The 24,425-nt window shown below is 36.4% G+C and overlaps 2 protein-coding genes across 2 annotated transcripts; both read right to left on the bottom strand.

Moving 5' to 3' along the window:
- Positions 1 to 4,030: 4,030 nt before the first annotated feature.
- On the bottom strand, positions 4,031 to 5,356 carry LOC114304148 (uncharacterized). The gene has a single exon (XM_082891035.1). The coding sequence runs from the start codon at positions 4,902 to 4,904 to the stop codon at positions 4,281 to 4,283; it is 624 nt and encodes a 207-aa protein (XP_082747161.1). The 5' UTR covers positions 4,905 to 5,356; the 3' UTR covers positions 4,031 to 4,280.
- A 4,527-nt stretch (positions 5,357 to 9,883) lies between these two features.
- LOC145821819 (uncharacterized) lies at positions 9,884 to 22,826 on the bottom strand. Its single transcript, XM_082918390.1, has 8 exons — positions 22,606 to 22,826; positions 22,348 to 22,364; positions 20,989 to 21,053; positions 12,354 to 12,680; positions 11,668 to 12,263; positions 11,246 to 11,345; positions 10,449 to 10,680; positions 9,884 to 10,353 (listed from the first exon to the last, which is right to left on the bottom strand). The coding sequence occupies exons 1-8, from the start codon at positions 22,824 to 22,826 to the stop codon at positions 9,884 to 9,886; spliced, it is 2,028 nt and encodes a 675-aa protein (XP_082774516.1).
- Positions 22,827 to 24,425: the final 1,599 nt, after the last annotated feature.

Raw genomic sequence — 24,425 nt, 5'->3', positions numbered from 1 at the left:
GTCAATGAACATAAATCAACCACTTCTAGTGTCTATTGAGAGGAAACTCACATTGACCCCTTCTGATTATTTTCATTCTCTCTTCCTCAAATGCACAGCATGTGCTAATTACATATGATCATTACCCACTAATATTACCATTCTTTCTTTTTTTTTTTTCTTCTCTTTCCTGGTTGAACTTATGGATAGGGAAAGTATGAAAAGTCCATGGAGTCGTATAAATTGAATGTAAATGACAACATTATTGTTTGTGATTAACATGACTGGCAAAATAGGTATAAAATGAATCCTTGTGGAATCTGAAACTATACCGAGTAAGATGTTATGTCATGTTTGTTTGGGCGGATTGGATTAGATTGGATTAGCATTCCCATGACTAATAGTATGAATCCTTTAAATTATGTATCATTTCTTATGTTTGGATTGAGTTAGGATTATAAGGATTTCTTATGTTTGGATTGAGTTAGGATTATAAGGAAGACTAATAGTCTAGACTTTGGTTTAGTTATTCAATTTATATCCCATCCTTTGTTGTGGGATTGAATAGTCCATCATATGTGAGATACCATGTCCAGATTGTTAGTTGTTTAACCAAATATCAAATTAATAATTTTATTGGACTATTAGTCCAATCCCAAGCTCATATCCATCCAAACAAACATGGCCTTATTGTCTTGACAATTTTTTTATGACTTATTATTGGTCTTAGAAAAAGAAAAAGAAAAAGAAAACAGAGTAAGATTTATCTGTACTTTCCTCATTAAATTCATTAAATACCAAGCAACATTAATTAACAACTTAAACTCCTAATAACCAAAACTGACTCCAATATAAGGAAAGCCAAGAAAATAAATTCATTGATCAATGTTTTTTTTAATAAATAAAAATAATAATGAATAAAAACACCTGTCTATAAATTCAACTAGATTATCATGTACTAGAAAATATACGAAAGATGTGATATTACTATGAACTGCCAAAAAAATTTTGGCATATTTTTAATAGTTTATAAGTAAAGAGCAAATTAGGTGATTTAGTTAGTAGATATACCGGGAGTGATTGAAATTCCAAAATGTCATAGCAATCTTATTAGGCAACCATAGTGAACATGATTCTGAGGTGAAAACAACATAATACAAAAAATATATGAAACTATTCAGGCGAGGCCAATATCACATTTAAGATATGAAAGACAACAAACAATTGATCAACTCTGTGCCAATGAGAGTGAATTATTAGAAGCCTGATGGCCACATTATGGTTTGTTTCTCTTCTTGTTTTCTTGAAGGACATTTGCTCTCATGCTGTACCTTCCTTTCCTTTTAACAAAATTTCCTTTTTATTGCTTATCAAATTTAAAAAAAATAAAAATCATTTTGTCTTATTTTTTACGGTGGACATGACAATAATAAAGTACCCAAATAAAGAGAAAAGATAATATAAAAATGAAAAAAATAAAAATTCAACACGCATGTGATTTCTTGTTTTAGCCCACAAGGTTATGGACAAAGCCTTTCTAGGAAGTGCACAATTGGGAGAAAAACACACATCACAACAAAATATTTATTTCCTTCAGTACGTCAAGTCATTGAAAAAAGGGTAAAAATTATAGATAGGCGCACAAGAGGAAAAGAAAAGAAAAATAATAGCAAAACATCAGCCACCACAGCCACATGTGGTTTGTAAGAAGTTAAGAGGCTCCTCTTAACTACTGCATCGTGATTCTTTACGAGGACTTCCGAATGATGAACAGAATGAGAGCACAGGCTAGTTCAACCAAAGCACCTAAAGGGCAATGACATAGATTGTGGTATGAAAAGGACTTGGTTCCAAAATGTGAAACAGGCATGAGAAACATGGAAAATGATTTGAAGAAAAATTATCTAGTTTATATAGAATAATGAAAATGAAATGAATGTGACAAACCTTGGAACTATAATAGAGAGCATGAACGAAGTATATGGACCTTACAATGGAAACTCAAACGGCAGAATTAAACACGCAGCAAAGAATGTGTATATTGCTACTTATTTTCACATTACATATGATTTGCTTGGTATATTTAGTACTATGTAGTGTAAAGTTTCAATATCATGTGTGACACATCAAAGAAACACAGAGAAGTATGATCATAGGAGATTTATGAAAAACAAGTTCCCCAATGTCGTGAACATAATTATTGAAACAAAAAAAGAAGCACAAAACATAGGAAATATTATGTGAAGCAGGAAGCAAGATGTGATTATATTCTAATAGGAGCCCCACAAGGAAGTTTTTTGCTAAAACCAGAACAAAGTAGCATGGAAAAACAAAATGTGAACTCCATGCAAAACGAAAAGGGGAAAAAAACATTTACCTATAGTTTACCATATCACTTTCTGGAAATTGTCACAATTTCTGACTCAAGTTCTTGTGAAATGGTTAAAGGTCAAGATTCCCAGCAATTAAGGTTTCAAATGCAATTAAAGTACCTAAGTTATACAACAACTGAGAAAAGACATTCCCAAAATACTTCCCCTGTACCAAAGGTTCTGTTTTCCATAGAAAGGCATTTCCAGGGAATATCTCACCAATGACTATGGTTCCCTGAACTACTGAATAAACTAGCTTGATCCCCGCAATTTAACATCACAATAATCTCGTAAAGATCAGATTAGTCCCATGATTTTGGTTTTGTAATGTAAGAACTTCAAATGTAAACCAAAGCTATTTCCATTTCCTAAAAGGATACATGAATTCCAACAGCTCAAACTATTAAATCTCTAAGTTAACAACACATTCCACCACAGTCTCACCTTCTCACCCGATTCCACCATGACTATTCTTTTGACAGGATAGGATAAATCTTCAGCATCACTATCTGTAAAGATCACTCATCACTATAAGTAGATTTATTAATTTATTAATTTTTAATTTTTTTTGTAGGGATAGGGAAGAGACTTAGTTGAATGAAGTGGAAGCAAAGGCGATATCGGGCCACATAGAGGAGTTTAAAGTTGGGAGCTTGTAGGGGTGCATTAGTGTATTTTATGTATACAAATGTATAGTAAGAGTATTATCGTAGCTTAGGTATAATGGGGCATGCTACTATACATATTCATTTTGGGATATGCAAGTTATGACATATGTGGTATTGATTATCACAAATATCATGGCTAAATCATTTTCAATCATAACTAAAAAGAAATAATGAGTCATAACCAAACTCCATATAAGGTATAACCAAAGGCCTTTTCAATCATAACTAAAATAATAATTACAATAGGTCATAATCAACATCACAATGAGTTAAAACTGATATCACAATAGATCATAAATAAAAACCACAATTGTCATAACTAGGCATATGGTACACATCTCAAAATGGGATGTGTATTGTAGAATTTCCCAGGTATAATATATGTTACAATGTCTTTGTTACATTACCGCTTAAATTGTAAAAAATAAGCATAGTAAATTCTCATTATAAAAGTAACAATTCATCACCAACAGTATGTCATTAAGATGGTTGTACATCCAGACTGTCATGGGTATGGCATAACATTAACCACAACAGTGTTACGGTATTGGGGCAGCAATTATGGTTGTAACAAGGTTAATGGCATGCATGTTCTTTTTTCTCCCTCTTCTTTTCCTTTCCCTTCTTTTAGTAACCTATTTTTATAACAAAAATTCAATCCTACAATTTTGGTGTGGATTTCCCAATTTAAATCAAGAATAGCACCACTTAATTTGGATTTGAAGGGATTGATCTCAAACCCCATGTTCAAAACCAACCCCCAAATCCTCAAAGCAAATGCACCCTAAGATAATTAAGAATTAAGTGCATTCTTTTCAAACATCAATCAATAATCCAATTGCTAAAAAGCCAATCTCCCATTCTACAAAAGATCAATCCAAACAGCAGAATACAATATAAAGATAGAGCTTGGTAATTGCAGGTCAAGGCGACCTTGGAAAATCAACATACAGACATAAATCTATACACAGCTGAGAACAGAAACGACCACACCAAATTAAACACATCATATTCATAAACATAAAAAGAAGACATATATTCAAATTTGAAAGAGAACATAAAAGAGTAGCATTTTGGCTTATTGGATCACAATATGTAGCAGTGTTGATATATGTAGAGAGAGAGAGAGAGAGAGAGAGAGAGAGAGAGAGAGACAGAGAGGTTAACAGATGAAGATAAAGTAGCACTTGTTTAATAGCCCACACTTACAAGAACAAATTCCCTTAAATCCGGAAAATCAAATCAATACCTCCCTTTTTTCTCAGACCACCTCCTTGGCCACAAGAGGAGCTTTGACAGGATCATCAACAGCAGGAATCGTAACATACCCGATCTTCTTAGGGTTGACATCATCGTCATCGTCATCATCATCATCATCGTCGAATTCACCATCAGAATCACGGAAATCGAATCGGTTAGGGGCAAAGAGAGACCAAATCAAGTAAAGAGTGGCGGCGGTGAGAGCGCCGCAACCGACGCCGAAGAGGAGAGAGCCGACTACGCTAAGAATATCCTTGGTGCGATCGCGAAAGGAAGAGGAGTAAAGTCCGAAAGGGAGGGGACGATTGTCGTCGTGTTCTTCAACATCATCGACGGTGGCGCGATCGACGATGACGGTAGGGTAGGAGGAGACGAAGGTGGTAGGTTTGGGGTGGATCTCGCGAATTTCGGTGAAGAAGACGGTGATGGAGGGGTTTTGGGGGGAGAAATTAGGGTTTTGATCGAGGGAGTCAGAGGAAGAGGAGGAGGAGGAGGAGGCGGAGAAGAAGATTAGGGTTTTGCAGGGGTGGAAGTGGCGGCCGGGTCTGGCGGTGGCGGAGAGGGCGAGAAGGCCGAGGAGGATTGACAATTGGAGGAGGAGACGATGGTGGCTCGATGTCGCCATTGATGAACAAATATGTGTGAGGCAGAGAGAGAGAGAGAGAGAGAGAGAGAGAGATTGTATGGGAAGAAGAATTGACTTGGTGTGGAACAATGACGGACTCAAACGCTATTTTGTTTTGCAAAAAATAATATTAATATGGAGTCCGATCCGGTGTTCGGCTTTTGCACCAACTGGACCGTACGATTGGATCCGGTGGATCCAACACTGGACTCATCTCAATCACTCCGTGCGTATTTCATTTTGGCGTATTTTACGGTTAAAAGCTAATTTTTTATTTTTATTTTTTTAATATATATTTAAAAAAACAAAAAAACTAAGCCTGCGTTTGGTTGTGTTTTGTAAATGTGATTTGAGAGTATGAATTGTATTTTGAGTTTATGGGTTGTAGAATTATGATTTGAGTGTAGAAAATTTGTTTGATTATGATTTTTAAATAGAGTTTTGAATTGTGTTTTGAAGATGTATTTTGAATTATGTTTTGGAAGTTTGATGTGACATGTGAAAGGCGAAAATTTGTTTGGTGATGTGTTTTGAAAGTAATTTTCAAAACTTAATTCAATCAATAATTTATCATCAAACATACAACTCATATATCGATATCGATATCGATATCTATATTTTTTATCAACAATAATAACCAAACTATTTTTAAAATACTGAAATTAAACATTGATTTTTTTTGTCAATTATTTTTTTTTAGTAATTTTTTTGAATAATTGTGATTTCGAAATAATTTTTTCATTTTAAAATAAACTGATGTCAATTTTTTCTGCCAATTAATTTTTCTATCAATTCATTTATAAAATACATTTTTAATTTTTTTCTAACATTTTGTTAAAGTTAACAACTTTTAAAAATACATATTAATAAATAAGGGATAAATATACTAACTTTCATATTTTAAAATACAAATCATAATATAAATCTTACAAAATATTATCAATTTATTTTTCATTTATTACATTTTTTGTAATTTAGTACAGATGTGTAACAGAAATGCACTCTATTATTGTCCACGAAGAGCTCATATAATTGTAGGAATTGACATGTGAAATGACCATTATGCCCCTCTGAACTTAAATGAGAAGTGATGATATAAAACAAAATACAAAGGGTAAGATCGTAATTTCACTTACTTAATATATACTCCCTATTATATAATAGCTGTGTTCTAGCTGTGTTCTAACACTGATGGAAAGAAAAAGCAGAGGACGCATGTGATATTGATTTGAAAAAAGTAATAATATTATATTTAACAAATAAAAAGTAAAAAAAAAAAAAAAAATTCCTACAATTATATGAACCTGACCCTTCTGAACCTCACCCTTCCTATTAAATCTGAATCTCCTTCTATTTACCGCACCAACTTCACCTTCTCGGAAGCACCTTCTCCAGTTACATCACAGAATTAAATTAGACAAATAGAAGATATCCACCCTCTGGTTAGGTCCTCATTCTCCACTTCTATAATTTACAGGTGAGATTTTGATGCCAGTTCATCTTTATATTTGGTTCAAACATGAGCTTCAGAAATTCAGACATGAGCTTCAGAAATTAGCTTCACTGAAGGGGGAGAGGAGGACGACCGGCCGGTCATCCCGTGGGACTTCCGCCCAGTCATCCCGGCCCAGTCACTTTTCATTTCTGTTCCATTTTCATAAATCTGTTCCATTTTCATTTGTTATATTTTCTGATATCTGTTTTAAATTTTTTGCACTATCATTTATTTTTCTAATTATCAGTTTCTAAGTTCTAATAAACTCTATGAATCAAACCCCAATGACAAATATTATTCCTTATGATTTTTTTTTTTATACAAATCTGTTTCTTTGGAATCTGCCTAATTAAATTTTGTTACCAAATTTTTTTATATTTATTTTTTTCATAAAAATAAGTTTGTATACATAAAAAGATACTAATGTTTGATATATTTTTCATTCATTTTTCTTACCTCTCGTATATTTTAATATACATTTTTCTTTCACTTTTACAGTCATCATGCCAAGAACAATCATGCCAAGAACAAAACGAACCAGACCCGAAGTTGGTGAATCGTCAAACCCTGTACCACCACCATAGCAACAAGATGATGGCTATCCAACTAATGATTTTGCAACATATCATTATGAACAAGCCTATGAACATTTCATTCGTCGACCAATTGTTACGGGGAGAAACGTAAAACTACCTTCTCAATATGATTCACTCTTAATTGGCAAATTAGATACAATGGGAAGGTTACCATTAAATAATTTACCAAGTAAGATATATCCCCGTCTTGTACAATTATTTTATGTTCACTTGACAGCGGGTGACCAACAAAATGAACCGTGGAGTCTTACCTCTTATGTTAAGGGGAAAAGAATCACACTCTCTCTGTGTCGTTTTGCACAAATTATTGGAGTCGAAACAGGAGATTTACAATGTTATTTTCAAAATGAGTCTGCCTTAGAAAAAATTGTTGATGATGCCACTCAGATTTATACCACAATTTGTGACAATCGATTTAGCGGCACTAATTTAAAAGTCAGCCATTTAAAACCTCACCTTCGTATTCTCCATCGATGGATAGTTGAAAATGTCACCCCCAAAAAAGGACATTATAATACTGTTGCATGTTTTCAAGTTTACTTGTTATATTGTTTTGAAATTGGACAAAAATTAGATTTATGCTTTATATTACTAAAAGAAATGATGGTTGCAAAATTAGATACTCTGAGTGGCCGGTCCCTACCTTTTGGAGCTTTACTAACCATAATTTTCAAAGCCCATGATGTGAACCTTGAAGATGAAGTATGGATCAAAATCACTTCACCAATTTCTGAATATACACTGACCCGAGCTGGTGGTTCTGACACGTTGATGGGCTCTCTTAATCTTCAAAATGAACCAATACTTGATGAGGAAGAACCCAATGACAATACCATGCCACCAAATGAACAACCCCGTTACTGGACAGATTATTTAGTCTTGGAACAAGAACGGTACAATCAGCGCCTACAATGGGAACAACAAATGGCTAATCAGCTCAATACACTGGGTACTCGGTTTGATGAATTTGGTACTCGATTCGATGAAATTGCCACCGCTCAGAACTCACTAATTCATCAATTTGGTGAGTTCCGCGTAGACTTCGAGAGACGTGCTGAACTAACAAGGAACCGCATTGATCTGATTGACCATCGAGTCACTCAGCTGTACCATCAGCATTCCCCTCCACCTCCAACACCACCTGATAAGGATGCTTAACTTGTTTAAAAATCATACGGTTGTTATATTTTTTTCCCTTATTTTTGTTTTGCTTATTTATTTGGTGAGTTTTGTTGTGATTGTTTTACTTTTGTTATTTTGTTATAAACTTTTCTATTCACGTAATGAATAAGAACGAGGGGTTTTTTTTGGAAGCATTTAATTACACAGTTATAATGTTAATAAATAGTATGTCATACATGTCTATGAAAACCTTCATTTCAATAAAAAAAATAAAAATTATTAAATAATTTGTGTGCATCAATTAATAGAAAAAATGAAATTAATGTTCTGAAATTAAATACAACAACTTATAATTTAATAATAAACATGTGTACTAAAAAAACAAATATTTAATAATAAACATTTTTTTTTAATGAAAAGGGAAAAAAAAAATTCATATAAGCAAAAAAATATATATTTAATAATAAACAATCGGGGGATATAAAAAAGTAAAATATAATAATTATTTTATGTTATTTAATTTATTATTATTATTATTCTTATTATTATTCGTTATTTGTTACACTTTTAAATGGTGAACTTATCACCACCACCACCTACCACCACCAACCATCCACCTGCCACCACCACCCATCACCACCCACCACCCACCTACCACCACCACCCACCACCCACTTGCCACCACCACCCACCTGCCACCACCACCCACTACCCACTTGCCACCACCACCCATTACCCACCTGCCACCACCACCCACCATCACCCACCACCCACCACCTATCTGCCACCACCACCCACCACCTACCGCCACCCACCACCCACCTGCCACCACCCACTTGCCACCACCACCCACCTGCCACCACCACCCACCACCCACCACCCACTTGCCACCACCACCCACCTGCACCACCACCACCCACCACCCACTTGCCACCACCACCCACCTGCCACCACCACCCACCACCCACCTGCCACCACCACCCACCACCACCCATCACCACCCACCACCCACTTGCCACCACCACCCACCAGCCACCACTACCCACTACCCACCACCCACCTACCACCACCACCCACCACCCACCACCCACCTACCACCACCACCCACCTGCCACCGCCACCCACCGCCACTCACCACCCATCTGCCACCATCACCCACCACCCACCACCCATCTGCCACCACCACCCACCACCTACCACCCACCTACCACCACCACCTACCACCCACCTACCACCACCACCTACCACCACCAACCACCCACCTACCACCGTCACCCACTACCCACATGCCACCACCACACACCACCCACCTGCCACCACCACCCACCACCCACCGCCACCCACCACCCATCTACCACCACCACCCACCACCCACCACCCACCACCCACCACCACCCACCACCACCCACCACCTACCTACCACCACCACCCATCACCCACCTACCACCACCACCCACCACCCACCTACCACCACCACCCACCTGCCACCACCACCCACCACCCACCGCCACCCACCACCCACCTACCGCCACCACCCACCACCCACCTGCCACCACCACCCATCTGCCACCACCACCCACTACCCACCACCCACCACCACATTTAATTTAATGACAACATATTTATTTCTAAAAGTTATTCAGAAACACATTGCATATTAATAACAACAAATTTAATTGTCTTTGGTAGACTATACATAAATTTGAATATTACACATTGCATGAACAGCGTATTTAACTACACATGTACTAAGAAAACCATTATCTTCAGTGCCCATGGTGAACATGATTTTGCCACATAGCAGTAGCAATTGCATCCCTAACGTTCGATTGAGACGTTAACCCATGTTGTGACATGTCAACGTAGTCAGGTTGGTCTCCAGGAAGCCTGTCTGCTTCTGCTTCTGTGGCCATTTCATTATCAGCTTCCATAAAGAATGGATCCATAACTGCATGCAAACGGATCCAATTGTGCACTACACAACATGCAATCACGAGAGGCCCTTGTCGTGTAGACTTGTAATTTGGCATGGACTGCAATATTGGGAAGCGCTTCTTCAAAACACCAAATGTTCTTTCTATGACGTTGCGTAATGACGAATGTCGATGGTTAAACAATTCCTTAGGTCCTGCATAACGATGGCCACGAAACTCTTGCAAGTGATATCGTTGAGACCGAAATGGAGTAAGAAATCCAGGCATGTTCGTGAAACCAGCATCAACTAAATAGTACTTGCCTACATGTAAATAATGAATACACAGTTCTGTCAATTGATATGTATAAAAACAGCCAAGGAAAAAAGTATACAGTATGTTGTTCAGGGACAGTCACCATTAGGTGGGTGTGGGAACTGTAGATCAGCTCGTGTAATAGAGTCAACCAGAATAGCGTTGTCGTGAGCGCTACCTTCCCATCCAGAATTAATAAATGTGAACAACATATCGAAGTTGCAAGCTGCGAGTACATTTTGCGATACCGTTGCTTTTTGACCGCGGAATGTATGTTGTCTTGAAGCAGGGACCCATGCATCCACCAATGTGCCATCGATAGCACCGACACAATCCTAATTGACAGATATCAGCCTTTGATATTAAAAGCGAAACAAACTGATTGATTTTACTTTCATAATTAAAAAATAATAATATTTATTAACCTTTATGGATATGAACAAATTTACAGGACAGTCACACTGTTCGTACCTTGAACCAGGGAAAAAATCGCCTGTCATTTAAAATTTTTCCTGAGATGTCCTCTAGGTTACGTGGTTTGATAACCGATGATGAAAGCTTGCACAATGCCCGCATAACAATTTTTATGTGCCGACAAATTGTTTCCGTTGAGTGTTGAAATCTATCTGCCATTATTCGATGGCGATCATTTTGTGCAAAAGTGTATAAAAAAATTCCAAGCGATTCCTCCACACTTATATGCATATGTTCAGTATCGATAAAGCCATTATGGAGTAAAGTGTCTTTCAATAAAATGAATGTTTGTGCATCCATTCGCATAACGTTCATCATTGTTTCTGGATGGCCATTTAATAGGCCGAAGATGTAATCATCACCTCTGAATGGACACGTTCGCTGCGGTCGGCGACTACTTGACGCGTTGATATGGTCATGCATTACAGCAATCATCAAGAAATCCATAAAATCATCAACAACCTCATCCTCCTCTGATAAGAGCTCCATTGTATTGTTTTCTCTGTCGGATGACATATGCCTTTGTCTACATCACAGTAAAAGCATACTTATAAAATATGTTATTCATGCAGTAACAGTTAGCGTTATTGGTGAAACAGTAAAATTCAGAGGATAACAAAATTTATTTAACACATGGTCATATTATAATAACTTCCATAGTTTTAATATAACAGAAAACACTTAAAAGTTAAAAAAAAAAAAAAAACATACGAACATAGAAAAGGAAAGAGGATATGATGGAATGAAAAAAATAAGAATTAAAACCAAATCAGGGATAATGAAATGATCAAACAGTTCAGCCAAGAAGATTTGCTAACACAAGCAAAACAGGGATAATCTCAGTTCACTGCAAAGCGAGGATCATGGCTAGGCGCAAATGGGTAGAAGTGCGCATGAAAAACCTTCGCCATTCCTTATCCTTGAACAGTGTCAGTGCCCTAACGTACTGCAACGGTGGTATGTCCCCAAGCTCAAGCAATGCATCTTGACATGCATCAAGGGAATAATCATCACCACCTGCACTTACAGCCTCAGTCTTATTTTCTCGTGCACGTGAATGTCCTGTTTTGGCTTGTACATAGGATGTGAAAGCAGCACACACATCATCAAACCCACTTGACCGTGACTTTTTGGAACGACCGCTGTCAGTCTGGCTGGTTGCAGGGCCTCTCTTGTGACTTTTGCCCTTTGCTGGATCTATATACTCATCCCCGAATAAGTCAACAGTAATGGCCTCAGCAGCATTACTCCCACCAGCGTTACTCCCACCAGCATCAACGTCCCAAAATTTATTTAACATGTCGTCTTCTTCTTCTGAGTCAAGGGGTCCTTGTGTGGATGCACGAGACAGGGCCCCTGTAGCACAACAATTTTCAACAATTTCTGCCATTTCCTGAAAATATTCAAACCCTTTTGTCCTAAACTTCTTCACATTTCTGCTAGCCTACAACAAGTACAAAACAAGAATTAAGCATTGTGTATATCATGAAACGTTTAAAATAAAATTAGAAAATAGCACAGATTAATGGAAAACCTTATCCCAAAATTCATCGGGTGCAACAACAGTGCCTATAATAGGATCCCATCCCAGACCAGTCTGTGCCTGGAGTCGCTTGAATGTCTGGTAATCAGCTTTCAAGCGTTGATATTTTTGGCGCGCCTTAACACCTGTATACCGAAATCCATATATGTTGTGCAACTGATTTGCATAATGATTCCAATGCCTAATTGTCCACGAAGTAGTACGGCCCGTTGTTTGATTGTTTCTAACCTCATCTCTCAACATATTTATTAATTTCGTTTCAATTCTGGGCGTCCACATTTTGGTGTTCTCATTGTCATCAGAATTATTTCCGTCCATCTATAAATATACAAATTATATTTAAACTAGTTTGGGATGAATATACAAGCAGAACAAAGTATTTTAAAGAACACTGCGATGGATATACAACAATAACAGTGCAAAATGATTTGAAGGAGAACACAGATAAAGGAAAAAGAACAAATTATTTTATTTCAAGGAAAAAAGTACGTAGCAGATTAATTGAATTTAAATAGCAAAAATATAATCACAAAAAAAAAAACATTCAGATAGCAGAAATATAACCACAAATAAAAAAAAAAAAATTCGACTTTTATAAACCCAAAACCAACTTTTTTTCCTGTGTCCCAAACGACCCTTTGCAAGTAGTCATGGAAAAAACATTTTTTGTTTTATCAAAAAAAGTTTTGCATAAAAAAAATTTCGCTAAACCTTTTTTTTTTTAATTCTACAAAATGTAATTTCAACCAATAGAAAGAAAAGGAGGGTAAAGTATGGTATGAACTCGATTAAAACAAAAGTATGGTATGAACATTTTATTTATTTATTTCTATAAATTAAAATATGACTCAAAATAATAAAAAATTAAAATACATACATAAATATTCTAATCTGTTGAAAAATTATGAAAAAATATAATTAATTTTAACATAAGTATATTGACTTATCTTTTAATAAGATCAAAATAAAAAATATTTTAATGTAAAAAAGATAACATTATTATTTTTTCGTTTTTAATTCATATTCATATGAATGATAAATTATTAATAAAAAATGAAATGCTATAAAAATTAAAAACTTTACTATATTTTGTATAAATCTTATTTACCATATAAATAAATAAATATAGACATATATATGTCTAAATAGTAATGTAACAGTAGCTATCCCTGGTTTTAACCGTGTGTGCCAGCGCTAGGGGTGTCTTTGCTCTCAAAGCCTCAAAATTCAGTTAACATTGGGGTGTCTTTGCTCTCAAAGCCTCAAAATTCAGTTAACATTGTGTTTAAATAGTAGGAAAGAAATCAGTAATTGTTTTTTAATTAACAATCAGATAAAAAAAAATTTAATATTGGTTGTTAACAATGTAAAAAAAAAAATCTGAATTAAAAAAAACACAATGTTAACATTCAGTTAACAATGTTTTACAAAAAAAATTTAGTTAACATTCAATGTTTAACAATGTGTTTAACATTGTGTTATATTGATTTGAATTCAAAACAAATCAGTATTGGTTGTTAATTGAAATTAAGGGAAAAAAATAGTAAAAAAGCCGGTGGGTTCAAACAGTTCAGGGAGGACCGGTGGTTCAAACCATTCAGGAATGGAAAGTGGAAGACAAAGCGGAAGAGAGGTGGGAAGACCGGGTGGTCGCAGTGCCTGGGACACCCGGCCGGTCGTCCCCCGGGTCATCCGACCGGTCGACCGGCCGGTCGACCGGTCGGATGGGTCGACCGGTCGGATGACCCGGGGGACGACCGGCCGGGTGTCCCAGGCACTGCCACTATACATTTGATAGAAGAAAGGTTCAAACCGTTCATAATTTCAAATAACAACCGATCTAAAATGGAAAATACAACATACCAAATTCTGATAAACCATTTACGAACTGATTTCAACTTCTCCAAAATCATTTATACATAACAGATGAATGATTTACACTATTCTTGAAGAACAAAAAGTTGAAACAGTTGATCGACTCGTTTGAAATCATTTTCAGATAACAGATGAAGGATGAAGGATTTATTTACCAGATTAGTGGGAGTTGAATAATTATCGCCGGTGATGGAATGTGTATACTGATTGAACGTGCCACTATTTGCTCGTCGAATTCGACAATAAATTTGATAAATTTGACCTGAAAAAAAAAATTAGAATGAATTTTTCAAATAATTTCCCTATAACAAAATATGTAAATAATTTTGTGAGTAATTTCACCTCGCAGTCGTCGTTGATTGGTTGCCCGTAATAAGAATCGTCCGCAACGCACAAATCGTAACTCAGTTGATTTGTGAAATATGATACGAGTACGAAGCGGGTTGGATAGATTCATTATTTATAAAATGAGTCTGACCTCTGAAACTCTCTGAAACTCATCCGTGATGAATCTGAACACTAAGAAGCCGCCCGTGATAAATCTGAAGGACAGGTGTAGATGAGGTTCACGTGAAAGTTGGGAGATGATGAACAAGGCAGAAACGTTGAAAGGGAGATATTTGCTACCAAACAGATTTTCAAAATGTAATTTGAATTAACACGCGGAATTAATTTTTGAACATCGTATCCAAACGTCATACGCGAACCCACGTGTTGAAAATTGATTTCAGTTCACAACCAAACAGAGCCTAAAATTCTTACTTTTAACTTTACTTTCCAAAATAGACCTCGGTTACACTGCATTTGGTGTTTGGGGTTACAATTTTTTATTTATTTATTATTTTTATAGTATTTTTTTTTAAATTTCTAAATTTTACTCAATTAAAATTTTTGATTTTTTTTATACAAATGATAAGTAAAGTAAAAAATAGTTGATTTTAAGCTTTATTTTGAATTTTTTGAATTTTTTTTTTTACTTTTTAAATTCATCTACATAAAAGACAAACAAAAAGTAACAAATTTAAACATAATTTTGAAAAAAATCAATAAAGATAAAAAATCCATTTTTTTTTTGGTTGTCTCCAACAAAATAAAGTAAAATATAAAAATCATTTTTCTCATAATTTTTTTTTTATTTAAAAAACTTGATATATTTTTAAAATTCTCTTTAGAATATTATCTCTCTCAAAATATGTTTTACAATATTTAGTTGAAATATCAATAATTCAAATTTTCTTTTCTTGACAAATAAAAATAAATTTACTTTCTTATACTTTTATTGAGGACAATTTTCTCACATAAAACTATTGACAATTGAACAAACAATTCATTTGATGGAAAAGCTATAGTTATATGATATTACAAGAAAAGTAACTGCGACTCACATTTAAAACTTATAAGTTAATTTTTTATTTATCACAAATTTAAAATAAAAAAATGTACTATTGCTTTAAGATTCTACAAGTTCCAAGACATTTGTTAATTTGTAAATGTAGGTATGAGTTTGTAAATGCTGTTAATATTAGGTGTAGAGTCCGATTTGTTCATACATTATTTAGGTGTGTAAATAATACATACATTTTGATGATTGATCATTGATGTATCATTTCAGGTAATATCATTAGATTTTTTGAGTATGTAATTATATATTTAGATCAATCATATTATGAGCAAGGTTTTGAAAAGCAATTTCGGTCGCCGTAAAGGTGACAGTAGCGCGGTTACAATTGCAGTGTATAAAAGCTGTAGCGTAATAGTTGCGGTAATCGGAACAATGAATTTTTTTATTTTTTGCATAATTTGAAAAAAACTTATTGATACGCATATTTTTTTCCTATGATCATATTTATTGGGTTTAAAATAAATATAGATCAATTTTTGTAAATTTTTAAGTATGATCTAATATATGTCATATTTTTAAATCACTATAAACTCAGTTTTTTTACATTTTATTTTAATAATTAATGATTTTATATTATACAAAAAATCAATCACTAACTATTATATATAAGATAAATAATGACAAAAGTAAGAGAGTAAATAAGAGCCTAAATATATATACATACACATATTTTAACCAAGTCAAATAGATAATGACTGCACTTATTATTATAATTATTTTCAAACAATATATAGATAGACACACATAAACAAAATGGTTGAGTAATAACAGCTGAATAGAATAGCATAGGTTTAACAGTTTCAACAAATCAATAACATGTTCTTCATTTTCACTCTTCTCTTTCTCTATCTCTTGCTCCTCCATCTTCTCTCTTCTCTCTATCCCTCTTCCTCCATTTTCAGTTTTTTTTTTGTGTATTTTTTCGAAAGAAGCAGTTCAGAACTGTTACATAACGGTCGTAACAGGCTATTACGGCACCGTTATGACCGCTACGGCGACCGCTACGGCGACCGCTACGGCCAACACACTTGTGAATCTCAATCATACTGCAAAAACGACCGTAATGGATGGTGGTAACTACTACAACCATTACGTAACGACGTTACGTAACGGTTGCGGTTACTTTTTAAAACCATGATTATGAGTATTATTTTTAAAAAAATGTATGAATAAATTAATTTTTTTTAGGTGTAACATGTAGAGTGTCTTACATTACGTAACGGCGTTACGTAACGATTGCGATCGCTTTTTAAAACCTTGATTATTAGTATTATTTTTAAAAAATGTATGAATAAATTAATTTTTTTTACGTGTAACATGTAGAGTGTCTTACATAAAATAAGGATGGTATGGGAAGTATAAAACTTTTACTTCTATGAAAAATATTATCTGATTTTTTGGAGAGAGAAAAGGAAAACAGATTTTAATTTTTTTCTTTTAGAAATCAGGGAGAGATTAGGATGGAGAGATTATAAAATATTTTTATTATCCTTTCATTTGAAATCCATAAATTAAGAATAATTATTATTTTCAAAATAATTAAATAAATAAAGCAAGTAATAATTTTTTAAAATTTATTTTGTAAATTAAAAAATTAATAATTTTAAATTGAGAATTTAGAACCCTTAAACGACTATTCATTAAAAGTTGTACAAAACTTTCACTTTACTTAAATTGTAGATTTCGTGAGAAGTCAATTAGCAAGTCACTTTGAGCAATTTCATCGGATTTCTCATCGTACACAATGAGGTCTTAGAATTGAGGTCATGTTTTTATAATACAACTTCAACCAACTTTTTATAAAAAAAAATTTAAAGGCTGTGTCTTCTTCAAAACTCTTTTAAAAAAAATAAAAATAAATTTGACAAATAAGTTCAAAACAATCACATCTGAAAAAATAAGAGTTGAAAGAACTTCACTTTCATTATTTAAAAAAAAAAAAAAAAATTTCTTGCCTTAAATGGAGTTATTTTTGCCATTTTAGTTGCAAATTTATATTTTTTCTTCAATAAAACGGCACTGTTCAGGCACAACACACCCTGTTGGAGAGAAAATTGAAGAAATAATTAAAATATGTCTGTCATTGTCACAATTTGATTCAATTAAAGAGGAGAAAAAAGAAGAGATATAAGTCATTTTAGGAGAAAATAAAATATATCTCTCCATTTCTTCTTTGTGAGCAAGACTAATTAAAGAATTCTTACATCCCTCCACTCAATAGCGTAGCCAGAAATTCCCCTTACTGGGGTCATTCAAAGGAAGAGAGAGAACAAATGAAGGAATGCATTGATGACAATGTAACAATGTTTGTTAGAGAATGAAACGTTGATGGAGCAAATGAATGAACGAATATTGAGTTAAAATTGACACCATTAAACAATGAATAACTCCAAATATATGTGATATTTATCCAAATTCACTGGGATCATTTTGTTAAAATTAACACAACTAAACAATGAATAGCTCCAAACACTGGAGTCATTTTATTAAAATCCAAAATTATTAAACAAAATTTCAGATATATTTAAACAAAATTTGAAAGTTGAGTGGTGTCAATTGACACCACGAATTGACACCACTAAATTACACATAGCCCCGCCCCTGCCTCTATTCTCTTCTTTTAATATTTTCTTCTTCTCCCATGGAATAGGAATGATATAGGTACTCATGCTTCATCAATTTTCACCACTTCACTAATTTCTGTCTATTTTCCTGCATGAACAAACCTCATTATTCTCATAGTTCTTTCTTTTATTATTTTATTTTCTCTTCTCCTCTTTCATCATTTTATGGCTATTCTTAAAAATTGAGCAAAATTACAAAAAAGTGTGCAAAGAATCAATTAGATCTGTCAAGTTGTTCATGCGTGGCACATCGCATACAAGAAGTATTGATTAGTGTGACCCTCACATGAGGCCTACACCAATCAATAATTGAGATGTTGTGTACCGCAATACCATATAGGATGGTGAATAATTTTGATTGAACTATTTTTTATAGAGTAAAAAATAAAGACATAATGAGCTATAAACAATATTTTTTTATTAGCAAAAAGATAAGTTTTATTGATGAAGATCATTATAGAAAAACACTCCAATCCCAACTAGGTTGGCATCGAAGAGTGAGCAGAATCATATTCAAGCACCCATCCAAGAGATTGGCGAGGAACTAAATGAAACCAAAACAAAAACCTGCAACAATTATAGGATGAGAAAACATGGCAAAACACTTTAATCCCTAAACCTTATAAACTTATTTGAGTAAATAATAGAAGAAAGTAAGAATCATTAACAAAAATGATATTTTAGACTCAACCAAAGTAGAGTAACACTGCAGACAGTGTTGGGATCTGGGATCCCGCCCAAGACCTTATAGAAATCATTGCAAGCAGAAAAACACACCCACACACAAGAAGACACAATATTTTACGTGGTTCGGCCCAATGCCTACGTCCACGGGAGAGTAACCGGTTATCACTATACCAATGAGGAGATTACAGAAAGATTACAATAGAGGAGGAGCTCACACTCTCCTCACTCAGCCACTCACCCGTCTCCCTCGCTCACACCGAGAGAGACGGTCTCTCCGCCTCACATCTCTCGCACTCTTTGGTTCACGGTTTTCTTCCTCTCTTACTTACTCACATTTTGCTCTCTCCTCTCAACCTCCATTTATAGGTGAGGGAGTAGGTGGGAGAGCCTTTGGGCAGCCTCCATCCTTGACTCTTCAAGATGGTTGGTGGCCGCCAAGGTGGACTTTGGTTGGTTGCCTTCCCATTGTTGCCAACCAAACTTGACTTGGATGATCACCCCTTTCACACATGGGTGAATTCAACAAATCACCCCCTCAACCCATGTGAGGTGATCCACTGCACACACTGCTGCTAATCTTGTCACGCCCAAATTCAACATAGTCTGCATCTCTTCACTGGGACGCTGCATCCCCTGAAGCTAGAGATAAAACACCAGAGATACAAGAGGAGGAGGGAATCCGACATCCTCAACTCAACTCACACCACTCTCTGATTTGGAGAGAGCCACTGCTCCTATCTCCCACAGATCTTTTCCATGCTTCCTGTCTCGGATGTCTATACCTGCTATCCTTGAACTTGCGCAACCAAGATATCCGACACCCCCTGATTGGATGTCCTGCACCCCCTGCTTGGATGCCCTTGACTATCATGCAACTCCTTGCATGATGAACACTGGAGCAACTAGAAAACTTCAGAGTTTGACACATCAACATCCTCAAGTTTCCTTGCTCGGAGCTTATTTCTGAACAACCAGCCTTTGCCCTTCTGCACTTCTGAACAACCTCCTGGCGTTTCCACATACGCTTGTTGTCTGTGCTGCAATCCCTGATGTTCGGTTCTGTCTCACTTGTCCGTACTGATGTTTGACAGTTAGCCCTTCTGTCAAGACAACTTCCACCGGTCTGTACAAGTTACCACTATGCAACTCCGTGCATAGTGCTCGCACCCATGGCTTCTGGTCTCCCTGCGTCAAGCTTGCTTGAGAGATCTGCATCAACTCTATCATCTGCTGCCATGGAACTAAAGAAACCACCATAGAGAAATAAGACTTGCCACTCCTTGGCACGCACTCTTGCGTTTTACCTGTCTCAATTTCTCTGTCTGGAAGTTCCTGTGAACTGTCAACAACCCGCTGCTGCACACTCTTCTCGCGCCTCTGTACGACACTCTAGCGTACCCTTGCACTGTTGCACGTCTGCAATTGTACTTCTGTGCTTAGTATGTTCCTCTGCAACTATTGTTCTACATGTCCACATACCATTAGTACCTTCTCGTATACAGTAGCTCCAACAGCCACAGTATTTCACTGAGCCTGTACTGGTTGCCAAATCATCTATCCGTCGATGAATGGTCTTCTCTTTTGATAGAACCAGATCCTCCGATCACCTCAACAACCAGGAAAGTTCCCAGGAAAGACTGGTGGGGTCACAACCGGTCCCACTTAAGAACCAGTCTCCTTAGACAGTGTCTTTTTGACAGAACTTTCCTAGACCTTTGATCTTGAGATAATCATGTCTGCAATCCTCTGATCGCCCCTGACCAATCCTGATCTCCCTCGATCTGCCATTTGATCAAGCCTGATCTCCTCTGGTCTTCAATGATCTATCTCAATCTGTATCTGGTTGTCCAATCGGGTCAGAATCTACCCATTCTAACCTCTTCAGTGAATCCGCAGCGTTCCACAATTTCCGGTAACCTTCCTTCGAGTATTGAAGATGGCAAACACCCATGTTTTGACAATCTTTCCAAACCGTTCAGAATTTCACTATTTTGACCTCGCGGTTGCGTCCGGAGCGGTCCGTTTAGCTAGGACCAACCTTCGCTGCACTTCCAGGGACCTCACTGAAAAATATCCCCGAAAGTTGGGCCACACCACAATTTTCTGAAAATGTTGGGCCAAATTGCAATTTTCAAAAGTTCAGGGAATATTTCGTGTTCCAACAGAATATTCCGTCCACTGTCCCTAACCCCGTCTGCCACTCTAATCTGCCTTCTTTTTACAGAAACTCCGTCTCCAAAATCAGACCGTACGGATGTGTCCGGAATACTCCAAATAGTCGGAAACCACTATTGGATCACCAAAAACGGACTCCAAATGGCTTCGAACTAGCCAAAACATTTTGTACGCCTCAGATCTGCGGCTGCACCGTAGCCGCGAAACACAGGATTCTTCCTCCTGCGGATGACGTGGCAGATGACGTGGCACGCGCGTTCCATACACGCGCCTCCCCCCACTCGTCTTCTTCCTTCATCAGCGCGTGGGGCGCGTGCCTGCGACTGGGACGACGCGCCGTCTGCCTTCACGGCGCGTGGCGGCGCGTGCCGAGACTGGGCCTCACGCGCCTTCTTCAGGCGGCGCGTGAGGGCGTGTGCCGACTCCTCTGGGTGTCTGCTTTATATGGTTGGACTCCTCTTCTCGAGCCCTTGCTCCTGGTATGCTCAAAACCTGATTTCGAGCAACTTGATTTCTGGGCAGTTTCGGACAACACGCTGTTTTTGTTCCGAAACGCCACCGACGAGGCTCTGATACCACTTGTTGGAATCTGGGATCCCGCCCAAGACCTTATAGAAATCATTGCAAGCAGAAAAACACACCCACACACAAGAAGACACAATATTTTACGTGGTTCGGCCCAATGCCTACGTCCACGGGAGAGTAACCGGTTATCACTATACCAATGAGGAGATTACAGAAAGATTACAATAGAGGAGGAGCTCACACTCTCCTCACTCAGCCACTCACCCGTCTCCCTCGCTCACACCGAGAGAGACGGTCTCTCCGCCTCACATCTCTCGCACTCTTTGGTTCACGGTTTTCTTCCTCTCTTACTTACTCACATTTTGCTCTCTCCTTTCAACCTCCATTTATAGGTGAGGGAGTAGGTGGGAGAGCCTTTGGGCAGCCTCCATCCTTGACTCTTCAAGATGGTTGGTGGCCGCCAAGGTGGACTTTGGTTGGTTGCCTTCCCATTGTTGCCAACCAAACTTGACTTGGATGATCACCCCTTTCACACATGGGTGAATTCAACAAGTGCCACCTTGTATTTTTACTACAATAACCCCAAATTGATAACAAATTTTTTTTGTTGCAATGTGGGATTGAACAAACTTCCTATTTATTTGATGTTTTCATAACTTGTTGAAGCCAAATCCATCTACTGTATCCACACATTTACCTGATAAAGCAATAAAACTGATCACCGCAAATTAAAGAAATCATAGGAATAAACAATAATGACAAGGGAACAAAACCCTCCTCAATTTAGGAACATACCTTGCTCAACTATTAAGTTATTTAGGCTGTTGCATAAGGCTCACAATAAAATTTTTAAATTTTTTTATTGTCCAAGTCCCAACTTTTCATGGGCTTAGTTGGATAAGGTCTAATTTGATAATTAGTCAGAGGTCTCCAATAGTTTTTGGCCGCTACTGACCTCCCAATGGATTGTTCTTTGTCATCATCTTCAACCAACACCCATTCATCATCCTCTTCACTAGAAACTAAAATATACCCATTGGATGAGCTTCGTTCTAGGTCTTTCGGATGTTCATATTTTTTGCAGTGTTCGTTGTGATTGTGTACAATAAGAGGTGGATTACCTTTTCCTTTCTCCAACTGAAGTTTCTTGTCATCCACTTCCCAAGGTGCTTCCATCGGCTCAAACTTATGGGTTAGTAGTGGGGTTGGATCCAAACATCTGCACTCTTACCATTCGATCCAAAATAAACCCTAGAATCGCACCTTTCAGATAACTCCAAATCTCTACTCTGTCGAAATTTCTTCTCAAATTTAGCATCTTGGTCATGATTCAACACCAGCCATGAAAACCCGCTTGCATGAACACTTTGAAACTCCTTAGGCTTTATATTCTCGAAACAATCCCAAAAAAGAAGCTTCGATTTGGGAGACTCACCGAATACATATCCAATGACAGGAGGCCTATTCTCATCCCAACGAGCCACAACCTTATTCGTAACTCTAATCTCTCGTATAATTTCATCCATAAACTCCAACCCATTGTCGTCCTTGCTTTTAGGGTGTGTTGTAACTAGAGCATTCACATCTTCCATTGCAGGGACAACTAGGGTTTGCAGAATAAATAACCCTTTCTTGGTGCAAAGAACATATATGTTGCTTCTAGTGAATATGGCTATGGTGTCATGAAAATGGTGACCCATTAACTAGAAGAAGAAGGAGGAGGATATGGTGTGGAATGGATTGGTCGAAGACGGCGAGTCTAAAGGCGGTGTGCAGATCACTAAGACATTAGAGTTGCCCCATAGGTCTTTGTTGTGCTTGCTCCAAGATGAGTAGAAGGAAACCAATCTCTTCGTGAATAGCTTCAGATTCATTGTATGCTGGCTTGATTTTTAAGGTCAAAACAAAGGGATCATATGAATATTTTGTGAGGTTTTGAGGAAGAAATGTAATATGTATGATTTGTGTATTTATGTGCAGACTGAATAAGAAGAGAAACTAGGGTTTGGTTTTGTTTTTTCTATCAATATATATAATATATATGCATGTACATATTAACTGTTTCAATCCCAAAAGATTCTGTATATTGTTGTTCTCAGTGCTTATCTATATATGGAGGTCTATCTTCTTGTTCAGAAAACCAGTACTACAAAATCGGCTTGAACAAGTAATGGAATTCATTAATTAAAATTTGGGTTCAAATTTTTATAGGCTAATCTTGGGATGAGGTGGGCCCTGAGAAGTGCTTGCCGGTCCGTCTAACAGAGTCCAGCCCAACTTATTTATAAAATATTAATATACTAGCGGATGCACGGTATGAATAATATTAAGATTAAAATATAATTATAATTTTAACATTATTTAAAATTATTTTTTAATTTGATAAAATCATAAATTTATTATAAAATTTAGAATTATTACAAATCTTCTCACGAAAACTCGCTTTTACTAATATAATATATAGCCAGATAGATATAGATGTGCCTACCATACATATAATTTCCACAAGCATACATACAATACTGCTTTTACTTATATAATTATATGGAAATTGTATGTATGCCCCGTAATGTCCTAGTATATTACGGGCATACATACATTGTATGAAAATATGTGTAAAATATATTTAAAAAAAGGAGAAAATAAAAAAAATAAACATATAGGGAGAAAAATAAAAATAGGAGAAAATAAAAAAATAAAAAGAAAGGACAGAGAAAGGCAGTATCATGGAAGGAGGGGTGTGAGAAAAGGAAAAAGTAAGAGAGAGAGAAGTAA

This window comes from Camellia sinensis, chromosome 1 (genome assembly GCF_055761805.1).
Source record: "Camellia sinensis isolate YWXY chromosome 1, ASM5576180v1, whole genome shotgun sequence".
Classification (NCBI taxonomy): domain Eukaryota; kingdom Viridiplantae; phylum Streptophyta; class Magnoliopsida; order Ericales; family Theaceae; genus Camellia; species Camellia sinensis.
Note: the sequence above shows the minus strand (reverse complement) of the source record. Positions and strands in the feature narration are given on the sequence as shown.

Excerpts from the sequence above, each read along its gene's own strand:
- LOC145821819 (XM_082918390.1), bottom strand. The coding sequence starts at position 22,826 with ATGGAAGCACCTTGGGAAGTGGATGACAAGAAACTTCAGTTGGAGAAA. Across the intron at positions 11,346-11,667 it reads GCCATGATCCTCGCTTTGCA|ACAAAGGCATATGTCATCCG; the intron begins GTGAACTGAGAT and ends ACTGTGATGTAG. Across the intron at positions 10,681-11,245 it reads TGGATTTCTTGATGATTGCT|GATTGTGTCGGTGCTATCGA; the intron begins GTAATGCATGAC and ends TCTGTCAATTAG.
- LOC114304148 (XM_082891035.1), bottom strand. The coding sequence starts at position 4,904 with ATGGCGACATCGAGCCACCATCGTCTCCTCCTCCAATTGTCAATCCTC.